At 37.8% G+C, this 23,155-nt stretch overlaps 2 protein-coding genes and 1 long non-coding RNA gene across 4 annotated transcripts; 1 reads left to right on the plus strand and 2 right to left on the minus strand.

Moving 5' to 3' along the window:
• Positions 1 to 714: 714 nt before the first annotated feature.
• On the minus strand, positions 715 to 9,084 carry insl5a (insulin-like 5a). The gene is made up of 2 exons (XM_087783045.1): positions 8,913 to 9,084; positions 715 to 857 (listed from the first exon to the last, which is right to left on the minus strand). The coding sequence occupies exons 1-2, from the start codon at positions 9,082 to 9,084 to the stop codon at positions 715 to 717; spliced, it is 315 nt and encodes a 104-aa protein (XP_087639171.1).
• Positions 9,085 to 13,927: 4,843 nt separating this feature from the next.
• LOC148086728 (uncharacterized) lies at positions 13,928 to 16,292 on the minus strand. 2 transcript variants are annotated; one of them, XR_015710461.1, is made up of 2 exons: positions 16,254 to 16,292; positions 13,928 to 13,955 (listed from the first exon to the last, which is right to left on the minus strand). It is a non-coding gene; the product is annotated as an uncharacterized LOC148086728 (long non-coding RNA). The 2 variants fall into 2 exon arrangements; XR_015710462.1 differs by having other exon boundaries at positions 13,928 to 13,959; positions 16,254 to 16,289.
• A 3,705-nt stretch (positions 16,293 to 19,997) lies between these two features.
• On the plus strand, positions 19,998 to 22,657 carry pars2 (prolyl-tRNA synthetase 2, mitochondrial). The gene is made up of 4 exons (XM_087784950.1): positions 19,998 to 20,138; positions 20,460 to 20,777; positions 20,839 to 21,081; positions 21,706 to 22,657. The coding sequence occupies exons 2-4, from the start codon at positions 20,466 to 20,468 to the stop codon at positions 22,585 to 22,587; spliced, it is 1,437 nt and encodes a 478-aa protein (XP_087641076.1). The 5' UTR covers positions 19,998 to 20,138; positions 20,460 to 20,465; the 3' UTR covers positions 22,588 to 22,657.
• The last annotated feature ends 498 nt before the right edge of the window (positions 22,658 to 23,155 follow it).

Here is a 23,155-nt window from a genome sequence, read left to right on the forward strand (position 1 = left end):
GCAAGTTTGTTTCTAACTCTTGGACCAGTGGATAGTTAACAACTTCAAATTTTGGTCTCCCAAGTCCCTTCATTTAACAATTGCATTTGTTGACCCAGTTTTTTTCAATTTCTAGTTGAATCAAGTTTTGTTTTGAATTACTAGTTTATTGGGACTGTATTCGTTCACCTCCTAGTCAACCAAGTAAATATAGGATTTGCTAATTTCTAATGTTAACCTTCTAACTTGGCAACTATCTTTCATTTCTTCAAATCCACCTGGTCTGATTTTTTTAGTTAACCATGTCCTGTTTTTGGACTTCCTGTTATAACAAGTTATCTCGTCAGTCTTGACTTACTCAGACTCACATTAGTTGTCTAGTCACTGGTGGTCTTTCATCAAATTCCCCCCAAAGTTAACCAAGTCTCTTAATGACTTCCTACGTTACCAGGTTTGTACTTCTAGTTAAGTTTTTTTGTTTTAGAACTTTATACTTGTTATTAGTTTACCAAGTTAATTTGATGTTTCCTGTATGGAAGTAAATCAGTGGCGTCCAAATAATGAGTTGTTGAGTTTAACATTGAAATATTTGAAAGTTATTTTAAGCCTTAAATATTGACGGCGTGGATGAACGACAGGAGCTTCTGGTGGTTCTAACATGTTTAATGGAGGTTCAGACGCACGGACACGTGAACAAGTCGAACGTATAAAAACAAGTCTTTCCATTGAAGGACATCAGCAGAGGTAGGTCAGGTCGCTCTTCCTGCAGCCCACCTGGCAGCACACTGTGGTCAGAATGTTGTTGATGTCTCGCCGGCTCACTGTGGAGATCCTGCTGCTCAGACTGTCCACGCTGCTGTCGTCTGCCGCCACAGGACCTGGACACACCGTGGAGACGCCATCATGGACACAGTTCTTGGAGGGGACGCCATTTTAAATAACGTCCAGCTTTTAAAATGACTTCTCAGTCTTTCTGTCCTGACCTGACGTCCTGGTCACCTTCACTTTCACTTTAGACTCTAGAATTAACCAAGTGACTTCCCTGTTCATTTCATATTTTCATCAACATCTAGTGTGTAGGAGTCCTCCCAGTTTGCCAGGTCTCCTTCCTCCCTCCATCTCCATCAGGTCTTTCCATCAGTCTGCCAGGTCTGTTGCAGGCTTTCTAGTTAAATACTGTTTAAGCTGTGATGTTATTTAACAAGTCATTTTCTGACATCTTACTGTAGTTTAACAAGACATTTTCTGACATCTTACTGTAGTTTAACAAGTCATTTTATGATATCTTACTGTAGTTTAAGAAGTCATTTCCTGACATCCTACTCTAGTTTACCAAGTCTTTTTCTGGCATATTACTGTAGTTGACCGAGTCATTTTCTGACATCTTACTGTAGTTTAACAATAATATTCCGACATCTTACTGTAGTTTACCAAGTCTTTTTGTGACATCTTACTGTAGTTAAACAAGTCTTTTTTGGACATCTTACTGTAGTTTAACAGGTAATTTTTGGAAATCTTACTGTAGTTTACCAAGTCATTTTCTAACATCTTACTGCAGTTTAACAAGTCATTTTCTGACATCTTACTGTAGTTTAACAAGTCATTTTCTGACATCTAACTGCAGTTTTACAAGTCATTTTCTGACATCTTACTGTAGTTTACCAAGTCATTTTCTAACATCTTACTGCAGTTTAACAAGTCATTTTCTGACATCTTACTGCAGTTTAACAAGTCATTTTCTGACATCTTACTGTAGTTTACCAAGTCATTTTCTAACATCTTACTGCAGTTTAACAAGTCATTTTCTGACATCTTACTGCAGTTTAACAAGTCATTTTCTGACATCTTACTGTAGTTTACCAAGTCATTTTCTAACATCTTACTGCAGTTTAACAAGTCATTTTCTGACATCTTACTGCAGTTTAACAAGTCATTTTCTGACATCTTACTGTAGTTTACCAAGTCATTTTCTAACATCTTACTGCAGTTTAACAAGTCATTTTCTGACATCTTACTGTAGTTAAACAAGTCTTTTTCTGACATATTACTGTAGTTTAACAAGTAATTTTTGGAAATCTTACTGTAGTTTACCAAGTCATTTTCTAACATCTTACTGCAGTTTAACTAGTCATTTTCTGACATCTTACTGTAGTTTATCAAGTCATTTTATGATATCTTACTGTAGTATACCAAGTCATTTCCTGACATCCTACTGTAGTTTAACAAGTCTTTTTCCGACATCTCACTGTAGTTGACCGAGTCATTTTCTGACATCTTACTGTAGTTTAACAAGTCATTTTCTGAAATTTTACTGTAGTTTGACAAGTCTTTTTATGATATCTTACTGTAGTTTAACAAGTCGTTCTCTGACATCTTACTGTAGTTTAACAAGTCATTTTCTGACATCTTACTGTAGTTTACGAAGTCATTTTCTGACATCTTACTGTAATTTACCAAGTCATTTTCTGACATCTTAGTTTACCAAGTAATTTTCTGAAATCTTACTGTAGTTTAACAAGTCTTTTTCTGACATGTTACTGTAGTTTGACAAGTAATTTTCTGACATCTTACTGTAGTTCAACAAGTAATTTTCTGACATCTTACTGTAATTTAACAAGTCATTTTCTGACATCTTACTGTAGTTTACCAAGTCTTTTTCTGTCATCTTACTGTAGTTTAACAAGTCATTTTCTGACATCTTACTGTAATTTAAGAAGTCATTTCCTGACATCTTACTGTAGTTCAACAAGTAATTTTCTGACATCTTACTGTAGTTTAACAAGTCATTTCCTGACATCTTACTGTAGTTTTACAAGTCATTTCCTGACATCTTACTGTAGTTTAACAAGTCATTTTCTGACATCTTACTGTAGTTTAAGAAGTCATTTTCTGACATCTAACTGTAGTTCAACAAGTCATTTCCTGACATCTTACTGTAGTTTAACAAGTCTTTTTCTGACATCTTACTGTAGTTTATCAAGTAATTTTATGATATCTTACTGTAGTTTAACAAGTCATTTTCTGACATCTTACTGTAGTTTAAGAAGTCATTTTCTGACATCTTACCGTAGTTCAACAAGTAATTTTCTGACATCTTACTGTAGTTTAACAAGTCATTTCCTGACATCTTACCGTAGTTCAACAAGTCATTTTCTGACATCTTACTGTAGTTTAACATGTCATTTCCTGACATCTTACTGTAGTTTTACAAGTCATTTCCTGACATCTTACTGTAGTTTAACAAGTCATTTTCTGACATCTTACTGTAGTTTAAGAAGTCATTTTCTGACATCTAACTGTAGTTCAACAAGTCATTTCCTGACATCTTACTGTAGTTTAACAAGTCTTTTTCTGATATGTTACTGTAGTTTATCAAGTCATTTTATGATATCTTACTGTAGTTTAACAAGTCATTTCCTGACATCTTACCGTAGTTCAACAAGTAATTTTCTGACATCTTACTGTAGTTTAACAAGTCATTTCCTGACATCTTACTGTAGTTTTACAAGTCATTTCCTGACATCTTACTGTAGTTTAACAAGTCATTTTCTGACATCTTACTGTAGTTTAAGAAGTCATTTTCTGACATCTAACTGTAGTTCAACAAGTCATTTCCTGAAATCTTACTGTAGTTTAACAAGTAATTTTCTGACATCTTACTGTAGTTTAGCAAGTCTTTTTCTAACATCTTACTGTAGTTTAACAATAATATTCCGACATCTTACTGTAGTTTACCAAGTCTTTTTGTGACATCTTACTGTAGTTTAACAAGTCATTTTATGAAATCTTACTGTAGCTTAACAACTAGTTTTCTTATATCTTAGTTTACCAAGTAATTTTCTGACATCTTACTGTAGTTTAACAAGTAATTTTCTGACATCTTACTGCAGTTTAACAAGTCATTTTCTGACATCTTACTGTAGTTTACCAAGTCATTTTCTAACATCTTACTGCAGTTTAACAAGTCATTTTCTGACATCTTACTGTAGTTAAACAAGTCTTTTTCTGACATATTACTGTAGTTTAACAAGTAATTTTTGGAAATGTTACTGTAGTTTACCAAGTCATTTTCTAACATCTTACTGCAGTTTAACAAGTCATTTTCTGACATCTTACTGTAGTTTAACAAGTCATTTTCTGACATCTTACTGCAGTTTAACAAGTAATTTTCTGACATATTACTGTAGTTTAACAAGTAATTTTTGGAAATCTTACTGTAGTTTACCAAGTCATTTTCTAACATCTTACTGCAGTTTAACAAGTCATTTTCTGACATCTTACTGTAGTTTATCAAGTCATTTTATGATATCTTACTGTAGTATACCAAGTCATTTCCTGACATCCTACTGTAGTTTAACAAGTCTTTTTCCGACATCTCACTGTAGTTGACCGAGTCATTTTCTGACATCTTACTGTAGTTTAACAAGTCATTTTCTGAAATCTTACTGTAGTTTGACAAGTCTTTTTATGATATCTTACTGTAGTTTAACAAGTCGTTCTCTGACATCTTACTGTAGTTTAACAAGTCATTTTCTGACATCTTACTATAATTTACCAAGTTATTTTCTGACATCTTAGTTTACCAAGTAATTTTCTGAAATCTTACTGTAGTTTAACAAGTCTTTTTCTGACATCTTACTGTAGTTCAACAAGTCATTTTCTGACATCTTACTGTAATTTAACAAGTCATTTTCTGACATCTTACTGTAGTTTACCAAGTCTTTTTCTGACATCTTACTGTAGTTTAACAAGTCATTTTCTGACATCTTACTGTAGTTTAAGAAGTCATTTTCTGACATCTTACTGTAGTTCAACAAGTAATTTTCTGACATCTTACTGTAGTTTAACAAGTCATTTTCTGACATCTTACTGTAGTTTAACAAGTCATTTTCTGACATCTTACTATAATTTACCAAGTAATTTTCTGACATCTTAGTTTACCAAGTAATTTTCTGAAATCTTACTGTAGTTTAACAAGTCTTTTTCTGACATCTTACTGTAGTTCAACAAGTAATTTTCTGACATCTTACTGTAATTTAACAAGTCATTTTCTGACATCTTACTGTAGTTTACCAAGTCTTTTTCTGACATCTTACTGTAGTTTAACAAGTCATTTTCTGACATCTTACTGTAGTTTAAGAAGTCATTTTCTGACATCTTACTGTAGTTCAACAAGTAATTTTCTGACATCTTACTGTAGTTTAACAAGTCATTTTCTGACATCTTACTGTAGTTTAAGAAGTCATTTTCTGACATCTAACTGTAGTTCAACAAGTAATTTCCTGACATCTTACTGTAGTTTAACAAGTCTTTTTCTGACATCTTACTGTAGTTTATCAAGTCATTTTATGATATCTTACTGTAGTTTTACAAGTCATTTCCTGACATCTTACTGTAGTTTAACAAGTCATTTTCTGACATCTTACTGTAGTTTAAGAAGTCATTTTCTGACATCTAACTGTAGTTCAACAAGTAATTTCCTGACATCTTACTGTAGTTTAACAAGTCTTTTTCTGACATCTTACTGTAGTTTATCAAGTCATTTTATGACATCTTACTGTAGTTTAACAAGTCTTTTTCTGACATCTTACTGTAGTTCAACAAGTAATTTTCTGACATCTTACTGTAGTTTAACAAGTCATTTCCTGACATCTTACTGTAGTTTAACAAGTAATTTTCTGACATCTTACTGTAGTTTAACAAGTCATTTCCTGACATCTTACTGTAGTTTTACAAGTCATTTCCTGACATCTTACTGTAGTTTAACAAGTCATTTTCTGACATCTTACTGTAGTTTAAGAAGTCATTTTCTGACATCTAACTGTAGTTCAACAAGTAATTTCCTGACATCTTACTGTAGTTTAACAAGTCTTTTTCTGACATCTTACTGTAGTTTAACAAGTCATTTTCTGACATCTTACTGTAGTTTATCAAGTAATTTTATGATATCTTACTGTAGTATACCAAGTCATTTCCTGACATCCTACTGTAGTTTAACAAGTATTTTTCCGACATCTCACTGTAGTTGACCGAGTCATTTTCTGACATCTTACTGTAGTTTGACAAGTCATTTTCTGAAATATTACTGTAGTTCAACAAGTCATTTTATGATATCTTACTGTAGTATACCAAGTCATTTCCTGACATCCTACTGTAGTTTACCAAGTAATTTTCTGACGTCTTACTGTAGTTTAACAAGTCATTTTCTGATATCTTACTGTAGTTTAGCAAGTCATTTTCTGACATCTTACTGTAGTTTAACAAGTCATTTTATGATATTTACTATAGTTTAGCAAGTCTTTTTTCTGACATCTTAATGTAGTTTAACAATAATATTCCGACATCTAACTGTAGTTTACCAAGTCATTTTCTAACATCTTACTGTAGTTTAACAATAATATTCCGACATCTTACTGTAGTTTAGCAAGTAATTTCCTGACATCTTACTGTAGTTTAGCAAGTCTTTTTCTAACATCTTACTGTAGTTTAACAATAATATTCCGACATCTTACTGTAGTTTACCAAGTCTTTTTGTGACATCTTACTGTAGTTTAACAAGTCATTTTATGAAATCTTACTGTAGCTTAACAACTAGTTTTATTATATCTTAGTTTACCAAGACATTCCCTGACATCTTTGTAAATCAAGTTTTAGTATCATATCTCATCAAGTCATTTTTTCTTTGTGAATCAATTATTTTTTGGAATCCTGTTTGGAATCATTTTTCTTAAATCTTTCTATTCCAAGTCTTTTCTTGGAGCCTTAACCAAGTCATAGCCCAGCTTATTTCTTTGTGTGTTTTTTTTTAAATATATATATTTGTAAGTCTTTTCTGACACCATGTCTTTCTTTCAGCTTCGTTTGCAAAGTAATTCTTTGGCGTCTTTGTTAACCAAGTGTTTTCCTGACATATTACAGTATTTGACTATTGTTGTCTATTCTTTGTCTCATCATTGTCTGACATTTTTGTAAATAAGTCATTTTCTTGTACCTTTGGAGACACCTTTTTAAAAGTAATTAATCTGATAGCTTTCATTGCTTTGTTTACCAAGTTATTTTTTTTTACATATTTGACACATTTTCAATTTATACCAAATCTGTTTTTAAATCTATTCTGAACCCGTTTCATGTTTTAACTCCTATGTTTGCCAAGTATTTTTATTGATCTCTCTTTCATCCCTCTTGATCCACACACCTGTTCCATTTTGATCTTACAAGCTTATAAACTTGTTTTTTAATTTCTTTTTAAATCATTTATTTTCCATTTTACCTTCTGACCATGTCTCCTCTGGTCACAGTCCAACTCAAAGGTTTAGTTTTGTTCGGCCCTTTTATTCTGTCAGGTCTATCTGTTGCTAACTTGTAATCACTATATTTGACTTGAACGTCTACCCACTTGTTTAACAAGTCATCCTCACTCACGGTTCGACTTGGAAACCTCCTATAATTCAAGGGAGTATTTGGGACTGACGTGGCATCGACTTGTTTACAGGGAAGTGATGAGTCTCTTGTCCTCAGCAAATCAGGAAACATGGAAGCAGCAACAGATTAGCGGCGAGTCATTTGTCTTCTGCTTCTGTCACTTTATTCGTCTTAATCGCAGCTGCCGATCGGATAACTGGGTTTGTCTGTGTGAGAGAAGGTCCAGCCCGACCCGGGAACGGACTTGATAATCATGATGTGTGTCCTCGTCAGGTCTAATGAGTCCTCATGATGTCGCATTAGTGCAGCTGACACACTCGTGCTCACACCCACTCCAGGGCAGGGAGACTCGGGACTTCCATTGAGATTTCAGGTGGAAAAACCTTTTCTAAAGGGAACATGATGATTAATGTTTAAGAAATAATATCCAGTGACGCTCAGAGGGATATTTAAAATGTTTGGTTTAATCTGAGCGTGAATGAGTTTGAATGGAAGATGAATGTGGGAGATGAAAAATATTAAATTTAGACTATTTTATAGCTTTTTTATCTAGCAGTGTCATTTATTAGGTATAATATATCAAAATGTTCAATTTAAAAGTTGGATTTTATTGGGGGTTTCTTTAATTTTAAAAATATTTTGACAAAATGAATGTATGGCATTCATAGTGAATATAGTTTTTTTTGGATACTTTTTTTTTTCCAATATAATTCAACAATATTAATTATAAATACTAAGATGTTGTGCCGTGTGTTTTTAAAAAAAAATGTTGTTAAACAGAATACAAAATAAATTTATCAAAAAAAATTATATTCTAGAAAATAAATTAATAAATATATCAGTCAGTATAAATATTTAACAGTTGACGTTTTTCTCCTATTTTTTAAGACAAAAAAAGAAGCCATTTCCGGAATTTGGACAACATGGATATTGGTCAATTGAAAATAAAGTGTATTTAAAAGATTCATAGTGAATATCACATTTTAAAACAAGTAAAATGTATCGGTCACTAATATTATATTCTAAATATTGAGATTATGGTGATTTGTTAAACAGTACAAAGAATTTAAAAATAATAAAATATACGTTTAGTAAAACAAACGTCTTTCAGTCTTTTTATTCTGAAAATATACTTTATTTCACAGTTTGATTTTTTTAATTTAATTTTATTCATTATTGATAGTATAATTATTTTATTTAACCAGAAAAATCCAGTTGAGATCCAGAGAACTCTTTAAAGAGAATCCTGGCCAAGCACACAATCCAGTTTTACATTTCATACTGAATTAAAATAGTTCAAACAAAGTAAAAATAGAAAATTGTAACATATTGTGTTCAAAACATTGACACATTAATCAATCAAACTCCAGGTCTTTTATTACACAGTTAAACCCAGACGTTATTCTCTTGTTTTCTATAAACTTGTCTTTAAGATTATTTGTATTAAACAGATTTCAATATTCTTAAAACTGCTGATAAGCCAATAAAAAGTGACGGAATATGTTCCTCACCCTCCATGATGTCCGAGTCGCTCAGGAACCTCCTCCAGCGGGACCCCCCGCAGGTGTAGACCACCGCCCTGAGGAACTCTCGCCCACAGAGCTTGACCGTCTTCACGTCGGCGCTCACCTGGAGCGAGCACAGCAGCGCGCACACGACCAGAGGCAGAACCAGAGACCGCATCCTGAAGAACCCTCGTCTGTGGTGGTGGTGTGGAGATGATGTGGTGCTCTCTGCTGAGGCTGCCGGGACTTCCCTTCATTATATATCCTCCACCTTCTCGTGTGGAGAGTCTCTCCTCCTCCTCGCTTCCTGTCAGTCCATGTCGAGAGGCTCTCGTCCTGATTGCTGTGACCTTCAGGGGTCGTGTGATGTCAGGCAGATGTGGAGTGTTTACGACGTCGGGAAGATGGTGGTCACGGCGAGTCGTTCGCGGGTCATTACCGTCGATTATCTTCCAGCTCGTTCAGCATCACGATAAAACTCACCCACGACCTGAGATAATGAGCCATTTAGAGACGCCGTCGTAACCATGTTTTTGGGGTTTTATTGCAGAAGAAAAACCTACGATTCTGTTGACATGGACCATCGGAAACAAACTGCACACACGCGGCTCATGTACACAATAGTATGTTGAGTTGTGATGGGTAGTATTTCAGAAAGTATTTCAGTGCCAGTCAGTTTTTAGGTTGTTTAAGCATTGCATTGTTGTCTTAAAGCAGCTCTGGGTAGTTTTGGGTACCTTAATATTGTTGTACTAAAATAACTTGTGATGACACATCGACTTAAAACTAGTTGAATCACTCATTAACCTGATGCATGAGGTGTTTTGAGTGATTTTTAGTTTCTCTGTAAAAGTTCTTGGGGATGGTGTGAACATGCTACATATCGTGCTGGTTGTGGGGGGGGAGGGGCGGATTACGGTACAAAAACAAAGTTAAAGTTATGTTATTTACAAAGCCGTCATATCATATTTCATTATCCACAATCTGATTCATTACCTCATCAGTATCATCCTTCATTCATCAATGGAAGAAAATTCGTCCAACTGCTACAAACCTGGACATGGCAACTTTTGCGACGTTTAGCGAGTGCTCATGGGAAATGTAGTCTCTCGTCGGGCTAAACACTACTTTAGTCCACTGGCGTCGCTCGACTCAAAATCGCATAGAGCTGCTTTAATATTTAAATTCAAATTCTCTATTGAGTTTTTGTTTTGTTTTTTAAATGTAATTTATACATTTTTTAATGTAACATTTGCAATACAAATCCATTTTTATACACATTAAGCTTGGTATTCTAATTTCAAAAAACTGTACACGACGACTATGTATCACCTTAGTACATGTCATTGTTTGTATACTTCTCTTAAACATACTTTGCTGCCCCACAATATACTTTTTAAACCATAGTATACCTTACTATTGTATACTTTTCTATTCAACACAATACTACAGTTCCCTTGAATACACAAGCATATGTTTATAATACAGCTCAATACACTCTACTACACTGTACTACACAAGAGATGATCTGTGATGCTACATTATGTTAGCACCTGATGCTAATATTCCATGTACTCCTACGAGGACTCATGAATATTATCAATACTACTAGTGTCACGACTAATGTGACTCACATGAGTCTTTGACCTGCTGACATTGGGGCTGATTGAAGAGGTCACGTCAGGAGTATGTCAACGCACCTTGAGTGACATGAGGTTGCCACGGCGACGGTCAACACGTGCCCCATCAGAGGCGATCATTGAGCAGCAGGTGAGGAACCTTCAGCACCGGCAGAGTGGAAGTCCATGAACTACGATCCCAGAACTTCCTGTCGTCCATCCTGAGAACAAGTCAGGCTGAAAGAGTTCTTCAAGGTCAAACGTGCTGCTCTAGAGGTCAAGGTTCTGAATATAGCAACTGGACTGTTGTCCTGACTCTCATTACTTCTTCCCTTTCTCCCTCAACATCTTCAGTCCTCACTTCTTTCTTTCTTTCTTTCTTTCTTTCTTTCTTTCTTTCTTTCTTTCTTTCTTTCTTTCTTTCTTTCTTTCTTTCTTTCTTTCTTTCTTTCTTTCTTTCTTTCTTTCTTTCTTTCTTTCTTTCTTTCTTTCTTTCTTTCTTTCTTTCTTTCTTTCTTTCTTTCTTTCTTTCTTTCCTTTCCTTTCCTTTCTCCTTAAACATCTTCTGTCCTCACTTCCTTCTTTCCTTCTTTCTTTCCTTTCCTTTCTCCCTCAACATCTTCTGTCCTCACTTCCTTCTTTCCTTCTTTCTTTCCTTTCCTTTCGCCCTCAACATATTCTGTCCTCACTTCCTTCTTTCCTTCTTTCTTTCCTTTCCTTTCTCCCTCAACATCTTCTGTCCTCACTTCCTTCTTTCCTTCTTTCTTTCCTTTCCTTTCGCCCTCAACATCTTCTGTCCTCACTTCCTTCTTTCCTTCTTTCTTTCCTTTCCTTTCTCTCTCAACATCATCTGTCCTTACTTCCTTCTTTCCTTCTTTCTTTCCTTGCCTTTCTCCCTCAACATCTTCTGTCCTCACTTCCTTCTTTCTTTCCTTTCCTTTCTCCCTCAACATCTTCTGTCCTTACTTCCTTCTTTCCTTCTTTCTTTCCTTTCCTTTCTCCCTCAACATCTTCTGTCCTCACTTCCTTCTTTCCTTCTTTCTTTCCTTTCCTTTCTCCCTCAACATCTTCTGTCCTCACTTCCTTCTTTCCTTCTTTCATTCCTTTCCTTTCTCCCTCAACATCTTCTGTCCTCACTTCCTTCTTTCCTTCTTTCTTTCCTTTCCTTTCTCCCTCAACATCTTCTGTCCTCACTTCCTTCTTTCTTTCCTTTCCTTTCTCCCTCAACATCTTCTGTCCTCACTTCCTTCTTTCCTTCTTTCTTTCCTTTCCTTTCTCCTTAAACATCTTCTGTCCTCACTTCCTTCTTTCCTTCTTTCTTTCCTTTCCTTTCTCCCTCAACATCTTCTGTCCTCACTTCCTTCTTTCCTTCTTTCTTTCCTTTCCTTTCGCCCTCAACATCTTCTGTCCTCACTTCCTTCTTTCCTTCTTTCTTTCCTTTCCTTTCGCCCTCAACATCTTCTGTCCTCACTTCCTTCTTTCCTTCTTTCTTTCCTTTCCTTTCTCCCTCAACATCTTCTGTCCTCACTTCCTTCTTTCCTTCTTTCTTTCCTTTCCTTTCTCTCTCAACATCATCTGTCCTTACTTCCTTCTTTCCTTCTTTCTTTCCTTGCCTTTCTCCCTCAACATCTTCTGTCCTCACTTCCTTCTTTCTTTCCTTTCCTTTGTCCCTCAACATCTTCTGTCCTCACTTCCTTCTTTCCTTCTTTCTTTCCTTTCCTTTCTCCCTCAACATCTTCTGTCCTCACTTCCTTCTTTCCTTCTTTCTTTCCTTTCCTTTCGCCCTCAACATCTTCTGTCCTCACTTCCTTCTTTCCTTCTTTCTTTCCTTTCCTTTCTCCTTAAACATCTTCTGTCCTCACTTCCTTCTTTCCTTCTTTCTTTCCTTTCCTTTCTCCCTCAACATCTTCTGTCCTCACTTCCTTCTTTCCTTCTTTCTTTCCTTTCCTTTCGCCCTCAACATATTCTGTCCTCACTTCCTTCTTTCCTTCTTTCTTTCCTTTCCTTTCTCCCTCAACATCTTCTGTCCTCACTTCCTTCTTTCCTTCTTTCTTTCCTTTCCTTTCGCCCTCAACATCTTCTGTCCTCACTTCCTTCTTTCCTTCTTTCTTTCCTTTCCTTTCTCTCTCAACATCATCTGTCCTTACTTCCTTCTTTCCTTCTTTCTTTCCTTGCCTTTCTCCCTCAACATCTTCTGTCCTCACTTCCTTCTTTCTTTCCTTTCCTTTCTCCCTCAACATCTTCTGTCCTTACTTCCTTCTTTCCTTCTTTCTTTCCTTTCCTTTCTCCCTCAACATCTTCTGTCCTCACTTCCTTCTTTCCTTCTTTCTTTCCTTTCCTTTCTCCCTCAACATCTTCTGTCCTCACTTCCTTCTTTCCTTCTTTCCTTCCTTTCCTTTCTCCCTCAACATCTTCTGTCCTCACTTCCTTCTTTCCTTCTTTCTTTCCTTGCCTTTCTCCCTTAACATCTTCTGTCCTCACTTCCTTCTTTCTCTCCTTTCCTTTCTCCCTCAACATCTTCTGTCCTCACTTCCTTCTTTCCTTCTTTCTTTCCTTTCCTTTCTCCCTCAACATCTTCTGTCCTCACTTCCTTCTTTCCTTCTTTCTTTCCTTTCCTTTCTCCCTCAACATCTTCTGTCCTCACTTCCTTCTTTCCTTCTTTCTTTTCTTCGCCCTCAACATCTTCTGTCCTCACATCCTTCTTTCCTTCTATCTTTCCTTTCCTTTCTCCCTCAACATCTTCTGTCCTCACTTCCTGCTTTCCTTTCCTTTCTCTCTCAACATCATCTGTCCTTACTTCCTTCTTTCCTTCTTTCTTTCCTTGCCTTTCTCCCTTAACATCTTCTGTCCTCACTTCCTTCTTTCTTTCCTTTCCTTTCTCCCTCAACATCTTCTGTCCTTACTTCCTTCTTTCCTTCTTTCTTTCCTTTCCTTTCTCCCTCAACATCTTCTGTCCTCACTTCCTTCTTTCCTTCTTTCTTTCCTTTCCTTTCTCCCTCAACATCTTCTGTCCTCACTTCCTTCTTTCCTTCTTTCATTCCTTTCCTTTCTCCCTCAACATCTTCTGTCCTCACTTCCTTCTTTCCTTCTTTCTTTCCTTTCCTTTCTCCCTCAACATCTTCTGTCCTCACTTCCTTCTTTCTTTCCTTTCCTTTCTCCCTCAACATCTTCTGTCCTCACTTCCTTCTTTCCTTCTTTCTTTCCTTTCCTTTCTCCCTCAACATCTTCTGTCCTCACTTCCTTCTTTCCTTCTTTCTTTTCTTCGCCCTCAACATCTTCTGTCCTCACATCCTTCTTTCCTTCTATCTTTCCTTTCCTTTCTCCCTCAACATCTTCTGTCCTCACTTCCTTCTTTCCTTCTTTCTTTCCTTTCCTTTCTCCTTAAACATCTTCTGTCCTCACTTCCTTGTTTCCTTCTTTCTTTCCTTTCCTTTCTCCCTCAACATCTTCTGTCCTCACTTCCTTCTTTCCTTCTTTCTTTCCTTTCCTTTCTCCCTCAACATCTTCTGTCCTCACTTCCTTCTTTCATTCCTTTCCTTTCTCCCTCAACATATTCTGTCCTCACTTCCTTCTTTCCTTCTTTCTTTCCTTTCCTTTCTCCCTCAACATCTTCTGTCCTCACTTCCTTCTTTCTTTCCTTTCCTTTCTCCCTCAACATCTTCTGTCCTCACTTCCTTCTTTCCTTCTTTCTTTCCTTTCCTTTCTCCTTAAACATCTTCTGTCCTCACTTCCTTCTTTCCTTCTTTCTTTCCTTTCCTTTCTCCCTCAACATCTTCTGTCCTCACTTCCTTCTTTCCTTCTTTCTTTCCTTTCCTTTCGCCCTCAACATATTCTGTCCTCACTTCCTTCTTTCCTTCTTTCTTTCCTTTCCTTTCTCCCTCAACATCTTCTGTCCTCACTTCCTTCTTTCCTTCTTTCTTTCCTTTCCTTTCGCCCTCAACATCTTCTGTCCTCACTTCCTTCTTTCCTTCTTTCTTTCCTTTCCTTTCTCTCTCAACATCATCTGTCCTTACTTCCTTCTTTCCTTCTTTCTTTCCTTGCCTTTCTCCCTCAACATCTTCTGTCCTCACTTCCTTCTTTCTTTCCTTTCCTTTCTCCCTCAACATCTTCTGTCCTTACTTCCTTCTTTCCTTCTTTCTTTCCTTTCCTTTCTCCCTCAACATCTTCTGTCCTCACTTCCTTCTTTCCTTCTTTCTTTCCTTTCCTTTCTCCCTCAACATCTTCTGTCCTCACTTCCTTCTTTCCTTCTTTCATTCCTTTCCTTTCTCCCTCAACATCTTCTGTCCTCACTTCCTTCTTTCCTTCTTTCTTTCCTTTCCTTTCTCCCTCAACATCTTCTGTCCTCACTTCCTTCTTTCTTTCCTTTCCTTTCTCCCTCAACATCTTCTGTCCTCACTTCCTTCTTTCCTTCTTTCTTTCCTTTCCTTTCTCCTTAAACATCTTCTGTCCTCACTTCCTTCTTTCCTTCTTTCTTTCCTTTCCTTTCTCCCTCAACATCTTCTGTCCTCACTTCCTTCTTTCCTTCTTTCTTTCCTTTCCTTTCGCCCTCAACATATTCTGTCCTCACTTCCTTCTTTCCTTCTTTCTTTCCTTTCCTTTCTCCCTCAACATCTTCTGTCCTCACTTCCTTCTTTCCTTCTTTCTTTCCTTTCCTTTCGCCCTCAACATCTTCTGTCCTCACTTCCTTCTTTCCTTCTTTCTTTCCTTTCCTTTCTCTCTCAACATCATCTGTCCTTACTTCCTTCTTTCCTTCTTTCTTTCCTTGCCTTTCTCCCTCAACATCTTCTGTCCTCACTTCCTTCTTTCTTTCCTTTCCTTTCTCCCTCAACATCTTCTGTCCTTACTTCCTTCTTTCCTTCTTTCTTTCCTTTCCTTTCTCCCTCAACATCTTCTGTCCTCACTTCCTTCTTTCCTTCTTTCTTTCCTTTCCTTTCTCCCTCAACATCTTCTGTCCTCACTTCCTTCTTTCCTTCTTTCTTTTCTTCGCCCTCAACATCTTCTGTCCTCACATCCTTCTTTCCTTCTATCTTTCCTTTCCTTTCTCCCTCAACATCTTCTGTCCTCACTTCCTGCTTTCCTTCTTTCTTTCCTTTCCTTTCTCTCTCAACATCATCTGTCCTTACTTCCTTCTTTCCTTCTTTCTTTCCTTGCCTTTCTCCCTTAACATCTTCTGTCCTCACTTCCTTCTTTCTTTCCTTTCCTTTCTCCCTCAACATCTTCTGTCCTTACTTCCTTCTTTCCTTCTTTCTTTCCTTTCCTTTCTCCCTCAACATCTTCTGTCCTCACTTCCTTCTTTCCTTCTTTCTTTCCTTTCCTTTCTCCCTCAACATCTTCTGTCCTCACTTCCTTCTTTCCTTCTTTCATTCCTTTCCTTTCTCCCTCAACATCTTCTGTCCTCACTTCCTTCTTTCCTTCTTTCTTTCCTTTCCTTTCTCCCTCAACATCTTCTGTCCTCACTTCCTTCTTTCTTTCCTTTCCTTTCTCCCTCAACATCTTCTGTCCTCACTTCCTTCTTTCCTTCTTTCTTTCCTTTCCTTTCTCCCTCAACATCTTCTGTCCTCACTTCCTTCTTTCCTTCTTTCTTTTCTTCGCCCTCAACATCTTCTGTCCTCACATCCTTCTTTCCTTCTATCTTTCCTTTCCTTTCTCCCTCAACATCTTCTGTCCTCACTTCCTTCTTTCCTTCTTTCTTTCCTTTCCTTTCTCCTTAAACATCTTCTGTCCTCACTTCCTTGTTTCCTTCTTTCTTTCCTTTCCTTTCTCCCTCAACATCTTCTGTCCTCACTTCCTTCTTTCCTTCTTTCTTTCCTTTCCTTTCTCCTTCAACATCTTCTGTCCTCACTTCCTTCTTTCCTTCTTTCTTTCCTTTCCTTTCTCCCTCAACATCTTCTGTCCTCACTTCCTTCTTTCCTTCTTTCTTTCCTTTCCTTTCGCCCTCAACATATTCTGTCCTCACTTCCTTCTTTCCTTCTTTCTTTCCTTTCCTTTCTCCCTCAACATCTTCTGTCCTCACTTCCTTCTTTCTTTCCTTTCCTTTCGCCCTCAACATCTTCTGTCCTCACTTCCTTCTTTCCTTCTTTCTTTCCTTTCCTTTCTCTCTCAACATCATCTGTCCTTACTTCCTTCTTTCCTTCTTTCTTTCCTTGCCTTTCTCCCTCAACATCTTCTGTCCTCACTTCCTTCTTTCTTTCCTTTCCTTTCTCCCTCAACATCTTCTGTCCTTACTTCCTTCTTTCCTTCTTTCTTTCCTTTCCTTTCTCCCTCAACATCTTCTGTCCTCACTTCCTTCTTTCCTTCTTTCTTTCCTTTCCTTTCTCCCTCAACATCTTCTGTCCTCACTTCCTTCTTTCCTTCTTTCTTTCCTTTCCTTTCTCCCTCAACATCTTCTGTCCTCACTTCCTTCTTTCTTTTCTTCGCCCTCAACATCTTCTGTCCTCACATCCTTCTTTCCTTCTATCTTTCCTTTCCTTTCTCCCTCAACATCTTCTGTCCTCACTTCCTGCTTTCCTTCTTTCTTTCCTTTCCTTTCGCCCTCAACATATTCTGTCGTCACTTCCTTCTTTCCTTCTTTCTTTCCTTTCCTTTCTCCCTCAACATCTTCTGTCCTCACTTCCTTCTTTCTTTCCTTACTTTCTCCCTCAACATCTTTTGTCCTCACTTCCTTCTTTCTTTCCTTTCCTTTCGCCCTCAACATATTCTGTCCTCACTTCCTTCTTTCTTTCCTTTCCTTTCTCCCTCAACATCTTCTGTCCTCACTTCCTTCTTTCCTTCTTTCTTTCCTTTCCTTTCGCCCTCAACATCTTCTGTCATCACTTCCTTCTTTCTTTCCTTTCCTTTCTCCCTCAACATCTTCTGTCCTTACTTCCTTCTTTCCTTCTTTCTTTCCTTTCCTTTCTCCCTCAACATCTTCTGTCCTCACTTCCTTCTTTCCTTCTTTCTTTCCTTTCCTTTCTCCCTCAACATCTTCTGTCCTCACTTCCTTCTTTCCTTCTTTCATTCCTTTCCTTTCTCCCTCAACATCTTCTGTCCTCACTTCCTTCTTTCCTTCTTTCTTTCCTTTCCTTTCTCCCTCAACATCTTCTGTCCTCACTTCCTTCTTTCTTTCCTTTCCTTTCTCCCTCAACATCTTCTGTCCTCACTTCCTTCATTCCTTCTTTCTTTTCTTCTCCCTCAACATCTTCTGTCCTCACATCCTTCTTTCCTTCTATCTTTCCTTTCCTTTCTCCCTCAACATCTTCTGTCCTCACTTCCTGCTTTCCTTCTTTCTTTCCTTTCCTTTCGCCCTCAACATATTCTGTCGTCACTTCCTTCTTTTCTTCTTTCTTTCCTTTCCTTTCTCCCTCAACATCTTCTGTCCTCACTTCCTTCTTTCCTTCTTTCTTTCCTTTCCTTTCTCCCTCAACATCTTCTGTCCTCACTTCCTTCTTTCCTTCTTTCTTTCCTTTCCTTTCTCCCTCAACATCTTCTGTCCTCACTTCCTTCTTTCTTTCCTTACTTTCTCCCTCAACATCTTTTGTCCTCACTTCCTTCTTTCTTTCCTTTCCTTTCGCCCTCAACATATTCTGTCCTCACTTCCTTCTTTCTTTCCTTTCCTTTCTCCCTCAACATCTTCTGTCCTCACTTCCTTCTTTCCTTCTTTCTTTCCTTTCCTTTCGCCCTCAACATCTTCTGTCATCACTTCCTTCTTTCCTTCTTTTGTTTCGCCCTCAACATCTTTTGTCCTCACTTCCTTCTTTCCTTCTTTCTTTCCTTTCCTTTCTCCCTCAACATCTTCTGTCTTCACTTCCTTCTTTTCTTCTTTCTTTCCTTTCTCTCCCGCTTTTCATTATCTTTTACTCCGTCTCCCTCTTCTTCCCTTCTTCATTTACTCACTTCTTTCCTTTCTTTCTTAACTCGCAAAATTCCAATCTCTCTTTCTTCCTTCTTTCTTTCTCTCCTTCCATCCCTTGGTTGCAACTGCCTTTCCTTTTTTGTTTTAAGAATAAATCTCTTGCAAAGTACCTTTCCAGGGTGTCCCTGCCTCTCACCCTCAGTAGCTTGAATAGACTTTGGCCTGACCTATGACCCTGGAGAGAGAGCCTACGGGAAACCAATGAAGGTTGTGGATGGATTTCTCTCATAATTGCTGCGTCGTGTGATTGAAAGTCGTACGTTTATAGAAGTAGATGAATATAAATCGACGACGAGTCAGCAGATATTAATCTTGTTATCTTCTCTTGTTATTGATCGTATTGATTCATCTGTTTCTTTCATTCATCTTCTGTGCTGATGTGACTTCCTGCTACAGTAACATGACAACAAACACTACGATGTTTACTTGTTGAATATTAGGCCATAACATTATGACCAGGTGATTCATGTTAAAACTGCAGATCTTGTTCTCCATCAGTCAGTAGTTCTGGTAGCATTGAGCAGATCCTCTGATGTCTGATCTATAAAAACATTAGTTTAAAATGATGCACTTCCTGTAAATCTCTTCGAATTGAATGATATTAAGTTAAAAAACCTCAGAGGGAGACGATCCGTCTACTTGACTGAGTGAATCCTGCAGAGACTTTCAGTCGCCTCCTGTGACCAGCGGGGACGACTGATGACTGGAAGACACGGACATGACTCTCGGAAGGTAAACGTACACATGTGTGCGATCAGTCACTCTGACTGGAACACCTGCATGTCAGGTGATGTTCACCGACTCGGACATTAGCGGTAAAACATTGGAGCCGTTAAATCTGTAAATGAGCTTTCACTTCCACTGCAGAGGAGTCCAGTGTCAACAAACACCAGAATCAAGTTTTATAGTTTGTCATGAGTCATAAAGTCTCATCGATTGTTTTGTCAGATGTTACAGCTGTTGTTGAATAATGTTTAAAAACAAAACGAAATATATCCAGAAAGTGCAGGAATACAATTTAATAAAACCTTGAGATGTAGAATATTTAACTGTATTAAACAATCGACTCAGATAATGAAATTTGATCATATCAATGTCAAATAAAACAAAATTAATTATTTGTGTGTATATTGAATTGTGTGTTCATACAAGCAATTTGTGTTTTTGTTTCTTTAGAAAGTAAAACTGGAACTTTTTTTTGATATATCTTAAAAGAAGATGTACTTATATGTAATGATTGACAATGTCATAAGCTTAAATACATAGAGGAGAGAACAAAAGCAATATGGAGACTTTGTCTAAAATATCTTCAATATGTTATCTATAAAAACGTAATAGTCACAGAGAAAGTGAGAACACTTTAAATTACACAAAAGAGGATTCTCTCTTCAGTATTACTATTTTCTATTTAATATAGATTACCATTACTTTTTCTAATAATTTTCTACTATAGTTCATTTGAATAATTTACGTTTATATAAGTCAATATGTTAATACAGACATTTTGTCATTTTTTGTCGTGTCAATAGCTGTTTTCCTCCAGGCCGCCAGGGCGCAGTGTTGAGCCGCGACCGTGACTTGACACGCTGAGAAAACAACATTTTAGTGTTGACTTCCTGGAATAAAAAGAAAAAAAGAATGAATAAAAGTCGATTCATGACGTTTTGTTTAAAGTCGTATTAAGATTGTTTTTTAATTCGAGCAGCTGTTCGTTTCTCTAGGGTGAGTTTCGTCCTTCCTTTCTACTCTTCTGTTCTATGCTTTTGGTTTCTGTTTAGATTTTATCGTTATTATATGTGACGACCTTGAAAGGTCATCTTTTCTTGAGTCAATACATCGATACTTTTAAGTTAAATAAGAGTATATTGACCCCAAAATAGTATTTGAATCGTCATATAATGTCCACATCAGTGCAAGAAAACAAACAAACTGAAAAGTGAGGCCAAATGTATCCAGTTTTGTTTATTGTTCTTTTTCAAATGGTCTTCAACTGTTTTTTTTTAACTTTCAAATGCTTGTCAAAATAATTCCCCTTTTTTCCAGGTCGTCATGGAGCCAGTCTTAGCTCAGGCCTGTCACAAACTCCGGCGGCTCCAGAGGACTTCACTCTTCTCTCGGAGGAGCAGCTCGGGATGTGCAGAACACGCCTCCTCTGGACACCCCAGGAAGATCAAACCACCTCAGCTGGTTTCCCGCATCTACCAGCCGTCCAACCTGCGAGATATGGGCCAGGAGAGCCGCTTTCAAGGAGAAGTCACCTGTAAGAGCCAGAGGCTGATGCTGCAGGCCGGACTCATCCATCCCTCCAACCCCGGCTGCTACTACTACCTCCCGTCCACCGTCCGCTCCGTGGAGAAGCTGGTGAGCTTGACAAACAACTGTGGCAGAATCTTAAGAGGCTGTAATGTTGTGTCACCTCCAGGTGAGAGTGATCGATCAGGAGATGCAGGCCATCGGTGGTCAGAAGCTGGACATGCCCAGTTTGTGCTCCGCTGACCTCTGGAGGACCAGTGAGCGCTGGGACCTGATGGGAAAAGAGCTGTTTCGACTCAAAGACAGACACGGGTCAGACTATTGTTTGGGTCCGACACACGAGGAGGCGGTGACGACTCTGGTCGCTCACCAGAGCATGTCTTACAAGCAGCTGCCACTGCTGCTCTACCAGGTGAAGTGTTGTCTTAACTGTTATTTTAGTTAAATATTTATTATTATTATGGGGGTAAATATTGATACATCGAAATATTTATACTGTGTTGATATTCAACAGCAAAATATATATATTTTAAATCAAATTTAATTTTTTATCATAGTTCTTTTATATTTTACATTTAAATGAAGGGTGGAAAAAAAATCGATTTCTATTGACAATAAACGTTAAAATAAATTCACGGTAAACTTTTTGAAGCTAGATATCAGAAGTCATTACATCCTTCGCAGCAAAAGTGACAAGGAAATCCTGCGAAACACAGTCAATGACTGAGGACGAGAGGATACAGCAGATTTTAAAGCAGGTGTTTGGACTTAGTATGGTTTCAAAACAAATGAAAGTGGTTACGACTTCATCAAGAGTCATGTGGTCTGTAAATTATGCAACACCAGAGTAGTAGAAGTACTCGACAATACTACAAAAAAATAGTTGTTGCTACTTTATTACAATATTTTGTGTCATTGCCAGATTATTTCCAATACACGCTCCAACTTATTATTTATTTATTTTTGTTTATATATGCGATTATTATTAGTTAGTTAGTTTTCTTATCTTATCGTAACAAAAAATTACTTTTCTCAGATCACCAGAAAGTTCCGTGACGAGCCGAAGCCAAGATTCGGTCTTCTGCGAGGGAGGGAGTTCTACATGAAGGACATGTACTCATTCGACGCCAGCGAGGAAGATGCTTTCAGGACCTACGAGTCAGTGTGCGAGGCTTACAGCCGAGTCTTCTCGCGGCTGGGCCTGCGCTACGTTCAGGTGCAGGCGGACACCGGAAACATCGGCGGAACACTTTCACACGAGTTCCAGCTGCCGGCTGATGTGGGTGAAGATCGCCTTCTCGTTTGTGAGAACTGCTCCTTCGCCGCCAACGTGGAGACCTTGACGTCCGAGAGCAGCGACTGTCCGAGCTGTAAAAGCGGAACCATGGTGGAGTCTAAAGGCATCGAAGTGGGTCACACCTTCTACCTCGGCAAAAAGTACTCGCAGATCTTCAACGCCGTCTTCAACAACACGCAGAACAAGCCCTTTGTGGCAGAGATGGGCTGCTTCGGCCTCGGCGTGACCCGGATCCTAGCGGCGGCCATAGAGGTGATGTCGACTGAGGACAGCATCCGCTGGCCCGGTCTTCTGGCTCCCTACCAGGTCTGCATCCTGTCGCCAAAGAAGGGCAGTAAAGGGGACGCGGCCATCATCGTGGCTGAAGATCTGGTCCACAAGCTGGAGGAGACGCTGCCTCGCTTGAGAGGTGAGGTGGTTTTGGACGACCGCACGCAGATGACCATCGGTAAGAGGCTGAAGGACGCCAGCAGGCTCGGGTACCCCTATGTGATCGTCGTGGGGCAGGGGGCGCTAGAAGACAAGCCCACGTTTGAGGTCATCTGTCAGCAGAAGAATGAAACCGTTTTTCTCACTAGAGACGGACTTTTGGATCTTCTAGCAAGTGTTGAAACTGTGTGAATTTAAGTGATTGTGGTTGTGGTGGGTCCAAAATAATGAATAAAACAAACTTTTTTTCACCTGGTAAAAATGACTTGGATAAAGACATTTAAATTTTAGATGTCATCTTTGCAACAAATTTACTCAACAGTTTAAAAGAAAAGAAAAAAACTTTATTCTTTATTAAGATTTAAAAAAAAATGTTATTGTGCTGTAAAACTAGTAACGGATTCAAATTTACCAAATTTAAGTCATGAATAATGCTTTTTTTTGCCGCAAAAATCGATACACAGAATGTACAACTTTCAAAATTATACAATCAGGTATTTTTGTCGCAAAAAGATATATATATATATATATATTTTTTTTTTAAATCAAAACAAACAATACGTATAGATAATTCAATATTGTTTGTACTTGATCACCACTAGGGGGGAGTAAAGTAATTACAATATTTTGTCAATGCCAACGAAATAATATCAACAAAGAATGTAAAATCTGTTTAAAAATGATATAACACGTTTCAACAACAAGTCACTCAATATATGAGCATAAATTACTACATTTGAAATCACGCTTCTCGATTTAC

The sequence above is a fragment of the Callionymus lyra genome, chromosome 2, assembly GCF_982586985.1.
Source record: "Callionymus lyra chromosome 2, fCalLyr1.hap1.1, whole genome shotgun sequence".
In the NCBI taxonomy this organism is placed as follows: domain Eukaryota; kingdom Metazoa; phylum Chordata; class Actinopteri; order Syngnathiformes; family Callionymidae; genus Callionymus; species Callionymus lyra.

Excerpts from the sequence above, each read along its gene's own strand:
- insl5a (XM_087783045.1), bottom strand. The coding sequence starts at position 9,084 with ATGCGGTCTCTGGTTCTGCCTCTGGTCGTGTGCGCGCTGCTGTGCTCG. Across the intron at positions 858-8,912 it reads CGACTCGGACATCATGGAGG|GTCCTGTGGCGGCAGACGAC; the intron begins GTGAGGAACATA and ends CGGTGTGTCCAG.
- pars2 (XM_087784950.1), top strand. The coding sequence starts at position 20,466 with ATGGAGCCAGTCTTAGCTCAGGCCTGTCACAAACTCCGGCGGCTCCAG. Across the intron at positions 20,778-20,838 it reads TCCGCTCCGTGGAGAAGCTG|GTGAGAGTGATCGATCAGGA; the intron begins GTGAGCTTGACA and ends TGTCACCTCCAG. Across the intron at positions 21,082-21,705 it reads TGCCACTGCTGCTCTACCAG|ATCACCAGAAAGTTCCGTGA; the intron begins GTGAAGTGTTGT and ends TACTTTTCTCAG.